Here is an 18,000-nt window from a genome sequence, read left to right as displayed (position 1 = left end):
CAGTCTCTCACACAAAAACCCATATACACCTTGCTACACACTCCCAATTACTCTCCCCCTAATGAGACAGCCTGCTCTCTCCCTCCACTCTTCTCTTTTCGTGTCCTTTTCGCCAGCTTCTAACCCCTCCACCCTCTCATCTACACTCCAGGCAGGAGATGCCAACATAGTCTCAAGTGTCCACCTGATCCAAGAAGCTCACTCCTCACCAGCATCCCTCTCCAACCCATTGTCCAGTCCAATCCATGTCTGAAGAGTTGGCTTTGGGAACGGTTCCTGCCCTGGGAGGGATTTTTTATAGACAGTCATTTTGGTGTCACCCCCTTTGACAGCTTCACTCGCTGTAGTCCGCACCCCCTGCACTCCCCTATTGATGTCACTGCACTGGGTGTAAACTCCATAAACCTAAAACTAAACCTGTTGCTATCAAGTTGATTCCAACTCATAGTGACCCTATAGGGGTAGAACTGCGCCATAGGATTTCCAAGGCTGTAATCTTTACAGAGAAACCCAGGTGGTGTAGTGTAGTGGTTAAGAGCTACAACTGCTAACCAGAAGGTCAGCAGTTCGAATCTACCAGGTGCTCCTTGGAAACTCTGTGGGGCAGTTCTACTCTGTCCTATAGGGTTGCTATGAGTTGGAATTGACTTGACGGCAGTGGGATTTTTTTTTTTTTTTTTTTTTTTAATCTTTACAGAAGCAGACCGCCACATCTTTCTCCTATGGAGTGGCTGGTAGGTTTTGAAATATATCTAACTGAAACCATGAGGAGAGGTCACCTATTTTCTAACAGGTCACTTTTTATTAGCCTCTCAATTGTGCTTCAAGGATCAATCAGGTAAAAAAACAACAACAAAAAACCCCATTGCCGCGGAGTAAATTCCAACTCATAGCAACCCTATAGGTAGATATGTTGATATTCTAGCCCAGAAATGAGGCTAATTCTTCATTGCGCTTATGGAAATTTAGAGTTTAAAAGTAATTTTAGGAAGCAATAGAGTCAGAATTGAGTTTGATATTTTGCTGCTGCTTCTTTTGAGCAGTGTGACTTTGGGCAAGTCACTTAACATCTCTGTCACAAAAACATTTCCTTGTTTGTAAAACCGGGGTGGGTAATAATAGCACCTACTTCACATGGATGGTGTGTGCATTAAGGGAGATGATGTTTGTAATGCACCCAGCACAGAGTTAGTGCTCAGTAATTGTTAGCTTTTACTAGTATTAAAAATGAATTTGCCATTTTTTCTAGGTCAAAAGGAAACCTTGGTGGCATAGTGGCTAAGAGCTATGGCTGCTAAGCAAAAGGTCGGCAGTTCGAATCCACCAGGTGCTCCTTGGAAACTTTGTGGGGCAGTTCTACTCTGTCCCATAGGGTCACTATGAGCTGGAGTGGACTTGATGGCCATGGGTTTTGGTATAGGTCAGAATGGTTGAATATTGTCAATATTAAATGGTTCAACTTAATGTTATTACTTTAATCTTCATTCCTCCACTTTTCTTTGGAAGAGACCAGATAGCGATCATAAAGGGTGATCGTTGCCCACGACCTGCGCATATATTCCAGCCACGTGACAGTGTTGATAGCTATCAATCATGCAGTTGTGAGCAACACTGATTATTCCTTCCAGTCAGTGATGGTAGATTTCCTCCCTGGGCCTTTTGAAGTTTACAATCCTGGTGCTGAGAATGGGCAGCAGGGGAAGGGTCATTTTTTTTTTCTCCTCTTAAATCCCTTGGACATAGCATTAATGTCTTCAGACAAAAAACTGGGGTGTACATATCCTTGAAGCATATTGAAGCAGTGGCATTCTGATAGTTTGTACATGTAGGGGGTTTCTGTGAACATCCAGAGGTACCAAGTTGCTAACTGAGATAAATTTTGGAAGTCATTTTCGATCTGTTTTTTTTCCCTATATACAACTTTTATTAATAGAAAAATCGGTTTATTGCTGGAGTCACTAAATAAACGTAGAACAAATATTTCAAAAATATATGTCTTGGAAGGGACATCACCTTATTAGTCTGCGGGGAGCTAATGATTCCTGGTCCAGCCCTGAACCTAGGAAGCAAATCAGCTCAGACCCTAGCCCCACTGTCCTTGGTTTGCTCTTCCGTGCAGTGAAGGAAATAAACTAGAAGCTGAACAGATGTTCGTTAACTGAGTACCTTTAAAATCACATGACTCTTTTTTTTAATTTATTTATTGTGCTTTAAGTGAAAGTTTATAAACCAAGTCAGTCTCTCATACAAAGAGTTATACACACCTTGCTGTGTACTCCTAGCCGCTGTCCCCCTAATGAGACAGCACACTCCTCCTCTCCACCCTGTATTCCCTGAATCCATTCAACCAGCTCCTATCCCCCTCTTCTCATCTCACCTCCAGACAGGAGATGCCAACATAGTCTCAAGTGTCCACCTGATCCAAGAAGCTCACTCCTCACCAGTATCATTTTATATCTTATAGTCCAGTCCGATCCCTGTCTGAAGAGTTGGCTTTGGGAATGGTTCCTGTCCTGGGCCAACAGAAGGCCTGGGGGCCATGACCACCGGGGTCCTTCTAGTCTCAGTCAGACCATTAAGTCTGGTCTTCTTATGAGAATTGGGGGTCTGCATCCCACTGGTCTCCTGCTCCCTGAGAGGTTCTCTGTTGTGTTCCCTGTCAGGGCTGTCATCAGTTGTAGCTGGGCACCATCTAGCTCTTCTGGCTTCAGGCTGACGCACTCTCTGATTTATATGGCCCTTTCTGTCTTTTGGGCTCATGATTACCTTATGTCTTTAGTGTTCTTCATTCTCCTTTGATCTAGGTGGGTTGAGACCAATTGATGCATCTTAGATGGCTGCTCGCTAGCGTTTATGGCCCCAGAGGCCTCTCACCAAAGTGGGATGCAGAACACTTTCTTAATACATTTTGTTATGCCAGTTGACCTAGAAGTCCTCTGAAACCGGGGTCCCCAAACCTCTGTCCCTGCTATTCTGGCCTTCAAAGTGTTTGGTTGTATTCAGGAAACTTCTTGGCTTTTGGTTTAGTCCAGTTATGGTGACCTCTCCTGTATTGTGTGTTGTCTTTCCCTTCACCTAAAATAGTTCTCGTCTACTATCTAATTAGTGAATACCCTCTCCCTCCCTCCCTCCCCCACAATAACCATCAAAGAATATTTTCTTCTCTGTTTAAACTATTTCTTGAGTTCTTATAATAGTGGTCTTATACAATATTTGTCCTTTTGCACCTGACTAATTTCACTCAGCATAATGCCTTCCAGATTCCTCCATGTTATGAAGTGTTTCACAGATTCATCACTGTTCTTAATCGTTGCATAGTATTTCATTGTGTGAATATGCCATAATTTATTTATCCATTCATCTGTTGATGGGCACCTTGGTTGCCTCTGTCTTTTGACTATCATAAACAGTGCTGCAAAGAACATGGGTGTGCACATATCTGTTCGTGTAAAGGCTCTTATTTCTCTAGGATATATTCCGGGGACTGGGATTGCTGGATCGTATGGTAGTTCTATTTCTAGCTTTTTAAGGAAGCACCAAATCGATTTCCAGAGTGGTTGTACCGTTTTACATTGCCACCAGCAGTGTATAAGTGTCCCAATCTCTCCACAGCCTCTCCAACATTTATTATTTTGTGTTTTTTGGGTTAATGCCAGCTTTGTTGGAGTCAGATGGAATCTCATTGTAGTTTTGATTTGCATTTCTCTAATGGCTAATGATCGTGAGCATTTCCTCATGTATCTGTTAGCTACCTGACTGTCTTCTTCTTTAGTGAAGTTCCTGTTCATATCCTTTGCTTACTTTTTAAGTGGGGTATTTGCCTTTTTGTTGTTGAGTGTTTGCAATATCATGTAGATTTTAGAGATCAGATGCTGATTGGAAATGTCATAGGTAAAAACTTTCTCCCAGTCAGTATGTTGTCTTTTTACTCTTTTGTTGAAGTCTTTGGATGAGCATAAGTGTTTGGTTTTTAGGAGCTCCCAGTTATCTAGTTTCTGTTCTGGTATTTGTGCATTGTTAGTAAGGCTTTGTATTCTGTTTATGCCATGCATTAGGGCTCCTAGCATCGTCCCTATTTTTTCTTCCATGATCTTTATCATTTTAGTAAAATCACTCAAATCTTCAAAGTTCTTCTTGAAAGAAGTAGACAGTCAGCTGGCATTTAGAAGTCTATAGTATGGACAGGATTTCGCCTTGACAGTTTTGGTATGGTAATAAGATCTGACCTGAGGAAGTACCAGCTGTTCGGTTGCCCTGAATGGAGCCCCATCCAGGCAGGCTGGAATCCTTTCTTTCTTACAGCTCATTTTCTTATCCTTCTTACATAAGTCCAGTTCTGCCACCGTTTTGGAGAAAAGTGGAGGGTGAAACTAGAGCCAGAATAAGTGAGTAGATAGGATGTTTCCGGAGGCTACCATTTAGGGCCTTCACTTGACGGGGGGAGTCAGAACCCACAAAATATGAGTATTAACACACACAAACATGCTCATCATTCACCTGCACTAGCCTCTAACTCAAACCAAAAAAAAAAAAAACAAACAAAGCCAGTTGGCCTGCAGTCAATTCCAATTCATGGTGATCCCATGTGTGTCCGAGGAGAACTGAGCTCCATCATGTTTTCAGTGACTAATTTTGGGGAAATACATTGACAGGCCTTTCTTCTGAGTCACCTCTGGATGGAATCAAACCTCCAACCTTTCAGTTAGCAGCCAGGTGTTTTAACTGGCCTCTAACCCCCGCCCCCGCCTTCTCAAATTTGAATGTGCTTACAAATCACTTGAGGATCCTGTTAAAATGCAGATTCTTATTAAGTAGATCTGGGATGGGACCTGAGAGCCTGCATTGCTAATAAGCTTCCAGGTGATGCTGATCTTCTGGCCCTAAGACCACACTTTGGAACACAAATGGGCATTCACTGTGTAGGGATAAGGGTGAATCAGGGAGGTCAGAGTCTAAAAGAGGAGATAAATGTAAAGGCCAGTGGGGACATTACAGTGTAAGTGCTAATAAGGATACGTATAGATGTGCATAAACATAGAGGAAAAGAGACTGAATAGAGGGATCCAAGACAAAAAAAAACAAAAAACAAAGTCTTGCAGAAATCGACGGACTTCCATCTACGGAGTCTCTTGACGGTCTAGAAGGAAATGACCTCAGTTTGGCAAGACTCTATTTAGCATCCTGGATGGTGAGTTCTCTGGGTGCAGTAATATTTTTCACTTACCTTAGTAGGAGTCCCTGGGTAATGGAAACGGTTAACTCCCTTGGCTGCTAACCCAAAGGTTGGTGGTTAGAACACACTCAGAGGCTCCCTGGAAGAAAGGCCTGGCGATCTGCTTCTGAAAGGTTGTTGTGGTGGTGGTTAGGTTCCATTGAATCGATTTTTGACTTATGGTAGCCACATGACAGAGTAGAACTGCCCCATAGGGTTCCCAGGCTGGTAATCTTTACAGGAGCAGATTGTCATTTTCAGTTTTAAGATTGGCATATCAAGATGAGAGACAGGGATTCATAGATGATTAAAAAAAAAAAAGATTAGTGTAAGTGGCTTTCCTCCACCATGTTTTAACAACATCTAATAGATACCCCCCCCCGCCCTGCCCCCGGCAAGCAGAAAAAGGTTCTGGCACCAGATTTTAGGATATCTTTCATCACCATGAGATAGACAAGTCCCATTAGGTAAATTAATCAAGACTATTGCTATGTCCAAGGAGCCCTGGTGGTGCAGTGCTTAAGTGCTCAGCTAACCAGAAGGTCAGCAGTTCAAACCCAGAGCCGCCATGTGGGAGAAAGATGTGGCAGTCTTCTTTTGTAAAGATTTGCAGCCTTGGAAACCGTATGGGGCAGTTCTACTCTGTCCTACAAGGTTGCTATGAGTCAGGATCTACTTGAAATGGGTTTGGTTTTTGGTTGCTATGTCCAGTCATCCAGAGAGGTGGGAGATGAAGTCGACTCCCTTTCCTACTGAGAGAGGAATTCTGGAGTCCGGAAAGGTGTGATCCAGCCAAATGAACATTGGTCCTGAGGGGAAGGGATCAGCTCAGGACACTGGCTGGGCTTTTGATAAATTTTCAAATAAGGCCAGATTCTCTGAGGGGTAGAGCATAATGTCATACAACAGCTACCAGTGGAATGATTCACTGAAGCCAAGAGTCACATGGCAGCCATCACACAAACCCCATCAGGATCTAGTGAGGAATTTATTTACTTCTCTGACCAAGAGAGGTATGCCGGACTTGGTGATCAGTGGTAATCTGAGTTCTTACTTTAGTCATGCTAATTTAATATTATTTACTTTTAATTTTTTATTTTAACCCCCACTATCTCTTTTCTAAGTTATTTTATTACTCATATGCTAAAACCATAAGGTTTAGATTTAGGTACTGAATTATTTTTAATTAAAAAAAATTTCCATTATAATAAAAATCTCTGTGTAATACAACTCCTCAGCCCCGTGACTGGAATAATATCTAATATAATAAGGGAACTGGGATTTTTTCCATGATGCGTTTCCCCTGGTGCCCTCCAAGGGCAAACGCAGCTTCTAAACAAAAATTATCAGGGATCTTTGAGTCTGAGTGGCTCCTTTGGGGATATACAGAACTTGTCCTTAGTAAAATTGTGAAGTTGGTGACATTTGCATTCAGAGCCTTCCTGCCCCCACTACCATGATCCTGGGAGCTGGTCTTCAGGCTGAGAAACCTCATTTCCTCCGTACACTGAGAGTACATTCATCTCTCAAGGGCCAATTCCTTACTTTGCCATGAGAACAATAACAGTGAAGCATTCCAGGAAGCCTCCTATTGGCATAAGTGGTACATTGTATCCCTGTAGGCAGAACATGCATGGAAAACCAAAATTATAAACTGATTTCTTGGTGAGGAATTAGGAATTAGTAGGAGAATAGCTTTGGAGCCCAGCTGAGGGTCTCCATAGCTTTGCTGGTGGGACAGAAATATTCAGTGTCCACTTAGCTAGATCAATCTCATGTCTCTCTCTGCTTTTGCCTCGCAGACATTTCTTTTTCTGTGCTTTCGGGATTGACCAACTCCGTTTTCAGAGAGTAATCTTGCCTGAGCCTAAGAGCCATTCTGTCTCTATAAACTAATTTTTCATGTCTTTGCTATGGTTTATTCATTAATTGTTGATTTGCTAGTTTACCTCTCAGAGGGCATACTTATGTCCTGCTTTTGATGGCATTTCATGCTTGCCCTCATGCGAAGCTGGCAGCAGGCATATAAAATGGCAAAACAACCTCTTGGCTTGGGGTGGTATATAGAAGTAACAATGACAAATTTTCCCCTTTGTGACTATCGGCACAAATATAAAAGGAAATGCTATCTCCAACTTGAGTCAGAAACTTGCAAAACAGGAAGTGCTCTCCTTGGAGCTCCAATTAAAAGCAGCTCCATTCATAATTATTCCAACTCTGTCACCTTGGGAAATACGAATTTCCGAAAGAACCCTTTGATCGCATTATTCTAAATCATAATAACCAGATTTGTGATTTACGTCTGTATGCTGCCTGTAAGTTAGTTTTCTGTGGTTCCACAAAGCTTATCTACTTTTCAGAATAGGAGTGTGGTACACTAAGTGCGAAAGTGCGAATAGCAATCCTTCAGTTTTCTATATATGCATATGAGATAGCCCACGTAGTCAAACTATAAAGAAAGGTGCTTAATGAAGTCTCTCTCCTTCTCCCTCAGGCCCCCCTCCTTTCCTTCCTCTCCCTAGAAAACCAAACTAGTTCCCATCAAGTCGATTCTGACTCATATGATGAGCCCGTGTGTGTCAGAACAAAACTGTGCTCCATAGGGTTTTCAATGGCTAATTTTTCGGAAGTAGGTCACTAGGCCTTCCTTCCAAAGAGCCTCTGTGTGGACTCCAGCCTCCAGCCTTTCAGTTAGCAGCCAAGTGTGTTAACAGTTTATACTACCCAGGGACTCCTCTTTCCTAAGAGGTAACCACAATAAATGGATTCTGAAAGCAATCCTTTTTAACTTGATCTTGATGGTATACCGTATCTGCTTAGAATTGAATTTTTCTTTTTATTGTATTTTAGATGAAGGTTTACAGAACAAACTAGCTTCTCATTAAATGGTTAGTACACATATTGTTTTATGACATTGGTTAACAACCCCACGACATGTCAACACTCTCCCTTCTCAACCTTGGGTTCCCTATTACCAGCTTTCCTGTCCCTTCCTGCCTTCTAGTCCTTGCCCCTGGGCTGGTGTGCCCCTTTAGTCTTGTTTTGTTTTATGGGCCTGTCTAATCTTTGGCCGAAGGGTAAACCTCAGGAGTGACTTCATTACTGAGCCAAAAGGATGTCCAGGGGCCATACTCTCAGGGTTTCTCTAGCCTCTGTCAGACTGGTAAGCCTGGTCTTTCTTTGTGAGTTTGAATTTTGTTCTACATTTTTCTCCAGCTCTGTCCAGAGCCCTCTATTGTGATCCCTGTCAGAGCAGTCGGTGTTGGTAGCTGGGCACCAGCTAGTTGTACTGGACTCAGTCTGGTGGAGGCTGTGGTAGTTGTCATCCATTAGTCCTTTGGACTAATCTTTTGGAATTCAATTTTGATAATCATATTGTGCTTCTTTCAAAATTAATTTTAGACAGTTGATATGTCAGCATGATATTTATATGTTTAAAAATGAGGACAACTTTCTTTTATCTGTACCGGTGTTGCTCAGCAGCTACACTACTGACCTCTGGGACAGTATAATTCTTTGTTGTCGGGACTGTCCTGTGCTTCATAGGATGTTTTGCATTGTCCCTAGCCTCTACCCACTAGATGCCAGTAGCACCCGCCTCCCAAATTCTGACAACCAAAAATGCCAAATGTCCCCAAGGGGGACAGACATTGCCAAATGTCCCCAAGAGGGGAGGGCAAAATCACTCCTGGTTAAGAATCACTTATCTATACCATTTGAGAACTAACCTTTTGTTTTAAAAAGCACATGGGTATGCTAATGTTTTATCGTTTAAGTGTATTTCTCTGTATTTGTTACAGCAATGCTATTTTTTTTTATTTCCTAACCTTAGAAAATTGCTCCAGAAACTCATCGTTCAAAAGAAGTGCCCCTGAATGAGAGAATTTGTCTGCAAGTGGGGTCCCAGTGTAGTACGAATGAAAGTGAGAAACCTAGCATTTTGGTGGAAAAGTGCATCTCACCCCCTGAAGGTAACAGCTGAAAGTACTATTTCTTGGTGTTTAAAGAATGAATCCAAATTATGCATGTACTTATGTTCATCGTTCATTGAATTCTCAAACATTTGCAGAGTCTAATAAGTGCCAGGCATTGGGCTGGTTGCTGGCCACACAATGATAAATGATAATACATTCCTGCATTCACAGAGCTTACAGACAACATGAATAACAATGCCTGACAGTTATATAGCACTTAATAATTTAAAAAATCACACACATGCATACACTTCCCCAGAATTGAGTCTTACAAGCTTATCTTGGGAAGTGAACAAGGCATATATTATTGCCCTGCTTCATTTTATGTGGAAGAAGGGAACTGAAGTGACTTGCTCTAAGTCACAAGTGACAGCACTGAGACTAGATCTTAAGTCTTCAGATTCCAGGTCCAACCAAAACCAAATCCAACCCACTGTCCTCAAGTTGATTCTGACTCCTAGCCACCCTGTAGGACAGAGTAGAACTGCCCCCCGCCCCGTAGGTTTTCCAAGGCTGTAAATCTTTACAGAAGCAGACTGCCATATCTTTCTCCCACAGAGCAGCTGGTGGGCTTGAATTGTTAGTAGCCAAGAGCTTTAACCATTGTGCCACCAGGGCTCCTCTCCAGGTCCAGTGCTTTAAAAACAAAATAGTATCTTACTTATATGGAAATTAGTTTGATACACAGGATATATTTGGGGAAAGATATTAAAAAAAGAAAAATGGGCATGTTGGCCTAGTTCCAACAATGGACTAGTCCTAGGAAAAGCTGTCACGTAGTGAGATTGATCATTGGATCCCTTACTCGCTTCCCACTCACCGCCAGTGTCCTTGTGGTGCTTATGTTACATACAGGAAGTAGCACATACTGATTAAGAGCAGGGCTACCAGCTGTTTTAAGTTTAAATCCCATGTGTACCAATTACTTATTTTGGGATTTTTTACACATGAGGAAACTAAAGTACGGACAAGTTAAGTAATCTTAAGTTGTCTGTACTTTAGTTTCCTCATGTGTAAAATGGACATGATAAAATTGTAGCACGGTCTGTCAGGATTGTTGAGAGGATTACATAAATCAATATATGTAAGGTGCTTAGAATAGTGCCTGGCAAAGAGTAAATGCTGTATGTATTATTTATTAATATTATGTTGCCCTTTGGTTGTCCTCTCCCGTGTCCCACTTCCAAACCTTAGCATTACATGTCCTGTGCTTCAGACCATTCTCTCTACCCACTTTCCAATAGTCAAAAGTATATGAAGCAATATGTATAAAATTATAAAATTCAGAAGTCTGGGAGCGTGATTTAAAACAACTTACCTGCCTATTCTCATTCCTTTAGGAGTTTATAAATACTTTGAAAAAACCTAAATCACACCATGACGGTAGAATGGTTGAAGATGTCAGTGTAGTACCCCTGCGAGGATCACTAGAGGTAGCAGGTTGGCATTTGAAGCAGGGGCATTTAATTTAGAGACTTGATGCTTTAACTCAAAAGCCTTTATAAAGGGTAGAGATTTCAAGTCATAAAGATTTTAGAGCTCCTAACGTCACAACAAGGAGCCCTGGTGGCACAGTGGTTAAGCACTTGGCTGCGACCCAAAAGGTCAGTAGTTTGAACCCACCAGCTGCTTCATGGGAGAAAGATGTGGCAGTCTGCTTTCCTAAAAATTACAGTCTAGGAAATCCTATGGGGCAGTTCTTCTCTGTCCTGTAGGGTCACTATGAGTGAGAATCAGCTCGAGGGCAGTCAGTTAAAGTCACAGCGATAGACAGCTGCTGAGAGTTATGTTTACTCGTCCCCAGAATTGCTTCAGGAGAAATATTTGTTTGCTTAATTTTTTTTTATTGTGGTGAAAATATACACTCCAAACATTGCCAACGCAACAACTTCCACATTTACCATTTAATGACGTTAATTACATTTTTCATGTGCCACCATTATCGCTATCTACCTCTAAAACATTCCACCACCATGAACATAAACCGAATGCCTTTTCCCCCAGAAATTCTCCTTTTCTCCTTCCCTGCAACCCCTGGTAACATCAACAATCTTTGTTTTCTATATATTTGCTTATTTCATGTAAGTGAGATCATATTTTGTGACTGACTTGTTTCACTCAGCGTGTTTTCAAGGTTCATCCATGTTGTGGCATGCACCAGGACTTGATTTCTCCTACTGGCTGAGTAGTATTCCACTGCATGTATATACCACATTTTGTGTATCCATTCATCTGTTGATGAGCTTGTTTAAATTTTTTAAACAAGACTTGTGTCAGTATTGATCAAAAGATAGGAAGGTAAACTGTATCTCAGTAAGGTTTTTTTTTTTTCAGAAGATGTAGGAGTTGTTTCTATTTCCACATTCAGTTAGGAATTCTATAGTCATTGCCTATGATTAAAATATTATTTGACCTTTAACTTCTGTCTCCAGTTAGGGGTACAAGAGTTAGGACCCCTCAGAGATAGCAAAGATATTTTCTTATTATCAAGAGGTAATAGAGAAAGTTGTGAGTAAATTAGATTTGGGTTTTCTCTGTCCTGGGTGTAAAATGATGAGAGATTAGGGATTGACTTTCTGATAAAAAAGATAAGGCAGCACAAAATACCCCTGCTAACCCCCATTCCCCAGAGTGAGTTGGCTAGTTTGCATTATAAGGAAAGGAAGAGTCCTAAACTCTTGGCCTGGGTTTCTAGGTGACCCTGAGTCTGCTGTGACTGAGCTGCAATGCATTTGGCACAACCTGAGCTACATGAAGTGTTCTTGGCTCCCTGGCAATAATACGAGTCCCGACACTAACTACACGCTCTACTACTGGTGAGTATGCATGTATAGTAGAAGGACAGAGCCTTTGGATCCAGCCTAGTTTAAAAAAAAAAAAAAAAGCTCCCTCTTCTGCAAACCTAAGAAGATGGACAGTTTCCTTCAGTGGGAAATGTATCAGTTTTTGGTGTCTACGTTTTTTTTAAAAACCTTTTTTTATTTTGAAATAATTATAGATCTATAGGAAGTGGCAAAAAACACACAGGGAGGTCCCGTGTACCCTTCACCCATTTCCCTCTAATGGTAACAACTTGCATAACTAGAGTACAGTACCAAAACCAGAAAGTTGGCATTGGTACAATCTGCTGACTTTATTCATATTTCAGCAATTTTACTTGCATTTGTGTATGTATGTGTCTGTGTAGTTCTGTGTAATTATCACATGTTTAGATACAAAACAGTTCATTACCATAAGGATCCCTCAAGTTGCCCTTTTATAGCCACACCTACCTCCCTCCTGTACCACCCCACCAGTCCCTAAACGCTGGCAGCCATTAATCTTTTCTCTATACTTTTGTCATTTCAAGAATGTTGTTGAGATGAAATTAAACAGCATATATTCTTTTGTGCTTGCCTTTTTCACTCAGCATAATGCCCTTGAGAACCATCCAAGGTATTGCTTGTATCAGTAGTTTGTGCTGTTTCATTGCTGAGTACCATTCCATTGGGGGGGCTACAGTTCCCTTAGCCATTCACCCATTGAAGGACATCTCAGTTGTTTCTAGTTTGGGGTTATTATAAATAAAGCTTCTGTGAGCATTGGAGTACAGGCTCTTGTGTCAACGTGAGCTTTCAGTTCTTTGAGATAAATACCCAAGAGAGCAATTTGTAGATCATGTGGTAATTGCGGGCTTAGTTTTAAAAGAAACTGCTGAGCCGTTTTCTAGAGTGGCTGTACCATTTTGTGTTCCTACCAGCAGTGTATGAGTAATTGGTGTCTACTTTTAAAAAAGAAAATTGTGTCATTCCCAGGGTCAAAAAGCAGCTTAGCTCCTCACAACACAACTTGTCTTTTATATTTGTGACTCTGTCTATAAAATTTGTTTTCCAAATTCACCTTTGAACATGTCCTTTCCTTTAGAGTCTAGAATTAGCAGCAACAAAACAAGAAGAAAGGACCAGGTTAATCAATTCAATTCAGTGAACTTGTATTCAGCATATATTGTGGATACAGCACTGGAGGGCCAACAAAGATGAGAAACCTGTCTCTTTGCTCCCAAAGCTTACAGTGTAGAAGGAGAGACAGCCCCAGACACAGTTACCTATATAATAAGATAAGGCAGTGTGTGGTAAAGATTATTACAAAGATAGAGACAGACTCGTGGTGGGAAGCGACGGTGGGGATTGGGGTGGTGACAGGGAGCAGGCTTTGATGAAATGGGGGGCAAATGAGAGTCTGCACAGATTGGGGAGATTCTCAGGGGCTGGCCTCTTGGGAAAAGCATTCTCAGGAATGGGGATATTTAGCTGGCAAGGGAAAAATCCAGTGTTGGCAGTTTGTCTTCTGTGTGGCCTTTCCCCCTTGCTATCATTTGTTAAAATTGCCTCTGAGAGAATGGCTTAATGGTACTTCTCAAACTGAGGAGTGGAACACTGTGTCCAGGGCTTCTAAAGCTACAAGGATAAACATGGCCTTTCATCTTGGAGTATCCATTTTGTCTGATAACTTGACAAAAAAAATACTTTTGGTGTGTTAAAACACCCATGGCTGTATCCTGGAATAGAATGCAAAAATCACATGAATTTTTGAAATAAAACCTCCAAAGTTGCCCTAGGGGTTAGCATTCACTCTCCTCTCCTGTGGAAGAGTTGTCGTTCTTGTGTGCCGTGGATTTGATCCCTACTCATAGCGACCCTATATGACAGAGTAGAACTGCCCCATAGGTTTCCTAGGCTGTAATGTTTACTGGAGCAGATGGCCAGGTACTCCTGGAAAACTTGCAGAGCGCTCCAGATGAAGCCAGAGGGCACTGAGAATATGTGATTCAGTCAGGAGGGGTCCCCCCCCCCCGAGGTAAATGATTCTCATTTGAGGTTTTGTAGTTTCACTTGCCTACTCTAGATACTTGTTGTTTCTCCTTTACTTAAAACCCTTCAGTGACTTCCTGGTGACTTTGGGATAAAGTCCAAACTCATCAGTGTGGTCAGATAAAGTCCTTTATGATCTAGCTCCTGTCAGTCTCTCTCGCCTCAGTTCTCATCTCCTTCCATGTGCCTGTTTGCATCCTCCCCTCCAGCCTACACCAGAACTTCTTTCAGTTCCTCAAACTCGCTCTTCAGACATTCTTAAAACCGAATAGTGGGAGTATTCTGCATCCTTCCTAAATCCCATGCCTCACACTTTCATCTGATGAGAGCTTGTATCTGCCCTGATTAGCTCAGACATCATTTCCTCTCCAGAAAACTTTCTTTGACCTCTCAAGTCTAGCTACGTGTCCCTTCGTTGTGTCCCATGGCACCTCACACTTCCCTGTGTCACAGCACTTAGTATACTGTGTTGTCATTTCCTGTTTACTTGGTAGTAGTCCTCACTAGACTGATCTCTCTTGAGGGCAGGGGCTGTGTCTTATTTGACTTCAGTGTCTCACACATGCTAGGTACTCCATAAATAAGTTTTAAATGTTTGGTCAGATCCAAAGCTAGATAGCATTTTAGTGTAGGGCAAGGACGTAGGAGGTACAGGTAACTCAGGAGCATTATAGCTCTGGAATGAAAACAGGATTGAGTAGATCTGACTCCCAGAAGAATTGCTAGTGAAGGGGCCAAGGAACCAAGCCTTGAAAGGAGTAGCCAGGCTTTGCTGATGCAGGGAGAGCTTTTACTACAGACTTTTAAGATGACTTATGAGTCGGAATCGACTCCACGACGGCACTGGGTACTGAGTATAAGTTGGTTGCATTCCTGTGTTTGTTATGCAGTTAACCCCTATTGCTTTCCCTGAAGTCGTTAATGGTAAGACCACAGGGAAAACCTTCGAAGAGCCTGTGTTTGTATAAAAAAAGTAAGGGACTGGAAAAGAAGAGAAGAAGTCTTAAAGCTGTGTCTTATTCCGCGGCTGACTGTGTATTAGAATCGAGGTGGCACTAGAGGTAGATGGTGGCCTAGTCCTTGGTTCCTTATAAGACAAAAATAGGGAAGTGCTTTGGGACACGTACTTGCTGTCATTGTTGTTAGCTGCCATCGAGTTGGCCCCTGATTCATCGCGACCCCATGTGTTACAGAATAGAACTGCTCCAAAGGGTTTTCTTGGCTATAATCTTTATGGAAGCAGTTTGCCAGGCCTGTCTTCCTCTTCTGGGTGGGTCTGAACCACCAACTTTTAGGTTAGCAGCCAATCTCAAACTGCTCGCGCAGACTGTCTTAGTGCAAGTGGCAAAAAGAGTGCCCCCACTGAGTGAATGAATTACAAAAAACTAGACCAAATCAATCTGAAAAATATTCCTCCTCCTCTGGGCTGATGCTGCCTCTTGCCAAGCCAACAGCAGACAGTGCTTGGGCTGCCTTTCAGTCCCTAGTTGATGCCTTTGTGCAGGGCATCAACTTCTTCGGAGGTGGTTCCTGAAGCATTCCCAAGACAGTAATGGTTCACTGACACCCAAGGGGGACAGGTATCAGGGATCCCCGCTTCTTGTCATCTGCATTCCCAGAGTTGGTCATCGGTGTGCGCTCTTTCTGTAGTATAGACCTGCGCTACCCAGCACATTATCAAGCACTAGGAATTGGTTTAGGGTAAAACTGCCCACTTCTCTTTCCCTTTATTTGTCCATTTTCTCCTTGGGGCTGCAATGTGAGTGTATGGAGAAATTCAGTGTGTGAATATAAATAGGAAACACCTGAATGTTTTCAGTATCTTAGGTTATTATCTAATCTTCAACAAGAAGTCCAAAAGAATTCTATTTAAAACCAGTATTTTTCTCTTTTATTAACCAAAAACACCAAATCTGTTGCTGTCGAGTCAATTCCAACTCGTAGCGACCCTGTAGGACAGAGTAGAACTGCCCCACAGGGTTTCCAAGGAGGATCTGATGGAGTCAAACTGCCAACCTTTTTTGGTTAGCAGCTGAATGCTTAACCACTGCAGCACCAGGGCTCCTTCTCTTTTAATTACTATTTTTAAATTACAACAAATTTTTAAAAAATTTATGGCTGGTGTCTGTGAGAATATGTGAAATATGGCATAAAAATGAAAAAGAGACTAAAAGATTGTTCGTTAGAGGAGCTTCTTTCATTATTTAAAAAAAATTTTGTGTGTGTGCATGGCTTTCTTTAGTTATGTAACAAGCATGTCTTAAGTTTCTTCAGTTTCTGTTTCTGGCTGTGGGTGGAAACATCCCAGGCCTGTCTGATCTACCAGTTAGCTTTGACGATAACTTTAAAGTTTGAAAAGGCTGCTCTCATCTGTGAACCACAGGAGCCTGGAGCTGGGAGAAAAAGCTTGTGCCTTACAATCTCCTGAGGGACAAGAGCATCTTCTATACCGAAGCATTTCTTTGTACTGTCTTTGAAGGAGTAAATACATTAGATCTGAGTTTTTAAAAACCTGATTGGCAGCAGAATCCCCTGGAGAATTGCTTTCAAAATTCTGGTTCTTAGGCCCTGTTTGGAACCTTCTAAGCCAGATTCTCTGGGAGAAGGTCTGAGGAATCTGCATTTTAAATTACTAAAGAGGATTCTGAGCTAAAAGGTCAAAAGTTTGGGATTCTCACTCTCTTAGGTCATTTTATAAAATGCCATTTTCTGAAGTACCTTTCACAATTCCCACTGTGGTTGATGATGTAAACGTTGACCCCGTGTCTTCTGCCAGTTACTAAAAACACCAGAATCCCTTGATAACCTAGTGAAGAATAAAGTGTTACAAGCACATTCTGTCTGTCTCCACTGTACTAGGTATTGTGGTCATCGAGCAGAGGTTGTGTAGCAGTCAAATGGGAAATAAGATACTAGCAATACTGTGTATGGAAGTCATTTAAAGCCACGCAGTGGAGGTAGACAACTTTAGAAAACCATTGGGCTCTGGAACAATGATCTGGCAGTGACTGAAGGGCTCTGCTAATGAAGTGATTAGGGCATGAAACAGGGTGTGGACAACGGGAATAGCACAGGAGAGGATCCAATAAGCTTTGCAAAAGGAAAAATAACAGAATTTGGTAATAGAATCTAGAGAAAGCAGGGAACAAAAGGCAATTTCAAAGTGTCTAATATGGGATCTGGAGCCCTGGTGGTGCAGTGGTTTAAGAGCTACAGCGAGCTATGGCTGCTAATCAAAAAGGTCGGCAGTTTGAATCTACCATCCACTCCTTGGAAACTCTATGGGGCAGTTATCCTCTGTCCTATAGGGTTCCTGTGAGTTGGAACCAACTCTACAGCACCTAACAACAACAACAATATGAGATCCCAGAGAAAATAAGGACTGACTGATAGAAATGGGGAAGGGTGAAAGAAAAGATAGCTTAGCATGGAAGAGGGAGAATGTTCTGTGCTTTGGACACTGAATCTGAGGCTAACTTCAGGAAGAGAGGAGAGGTTATGACTAGGAATTCCCAGCATAGAGATGATATTGAGGGGTGAAAGTGATGAACCAGGGGTGAGTGAATGAGTAAGAGAGAAGAGTGTGCACAGGGCTGGAGGACAGGATGTGAAGCCCTGGGGACAAGGAGGAGGGAGAGGAACAAGCCAAGCAAAGGAAGGAAGGGCCAGGCAGACGGGCCAGAGGAGAATCATGGATTCCAGCAGATGAGCATTTTTAAAAAGCACAAAACGCCTATAATTTCCATAGCTATTGAAAATACCAATGTCCACTAAAAAAGGAATATCCTTTCTGTAGTGTGAAATGGAGTCACATTATCAAATAAAATTTTAAAAAAAGGTATCTTGCCGTATTGCAAATATTGCTTTTTCATGGGCATTTCCTTCATTCCTTAAAAAAAAAAAAAAAGAAGTCTACCTTTTTTCTTACTTTCTTAAAAGTAATGCAAAAGGTCGGTCTTACTTT

At 41.9% G+C, this 18,000-nt stretch overlaps 1 protein-coding gene across 2 annotated transcripts in view; it reads left to right on the top strand.

Annotated features, from left to right (window-relative positions):
- IL13RA1 (interleukin 13 receptor subunit alpha 1) overlaps window positions 1-18,000 on the top strand; it is a 68,331-nt gene that overhangs the window by 11,357 nt on the left and 38,974 nt on the right. For both annotated transcript variants that reach the window (XM_049871228.1, XM_049871229.1), the window contains exons 3-4: window positions 9,045-9,183; window positions 11,882-12,002. In XM_049871228.1, coding sequence (XP_049727185.1) covers window positions 9,045-9,183; window positions 11,882-12,002 — 260 coding nt within the window. The remainder of the gene's footprint in view (window positions 1-9,044; window positions 9,184-11,881; window positions 12,003-18,000) is intronic.

Source organism: Elephas maximus, chromosome X, assembly GCF_024166365.1.
Source record: "Elephas maximus indicus isolate mEleMax1 chromosome X, mEleMax1 primary haplotype, whole genome shotgun sequence".
Taxonomy (NCBI): Eukaryota; Metazoa; Chordata; class Mammalia; order Proboscidea; family Elephantidae; genus Elephas; species Elephas maximus.
This window is presented reverse-complemented; position numbering and strand designations above follow the sequence as displayed.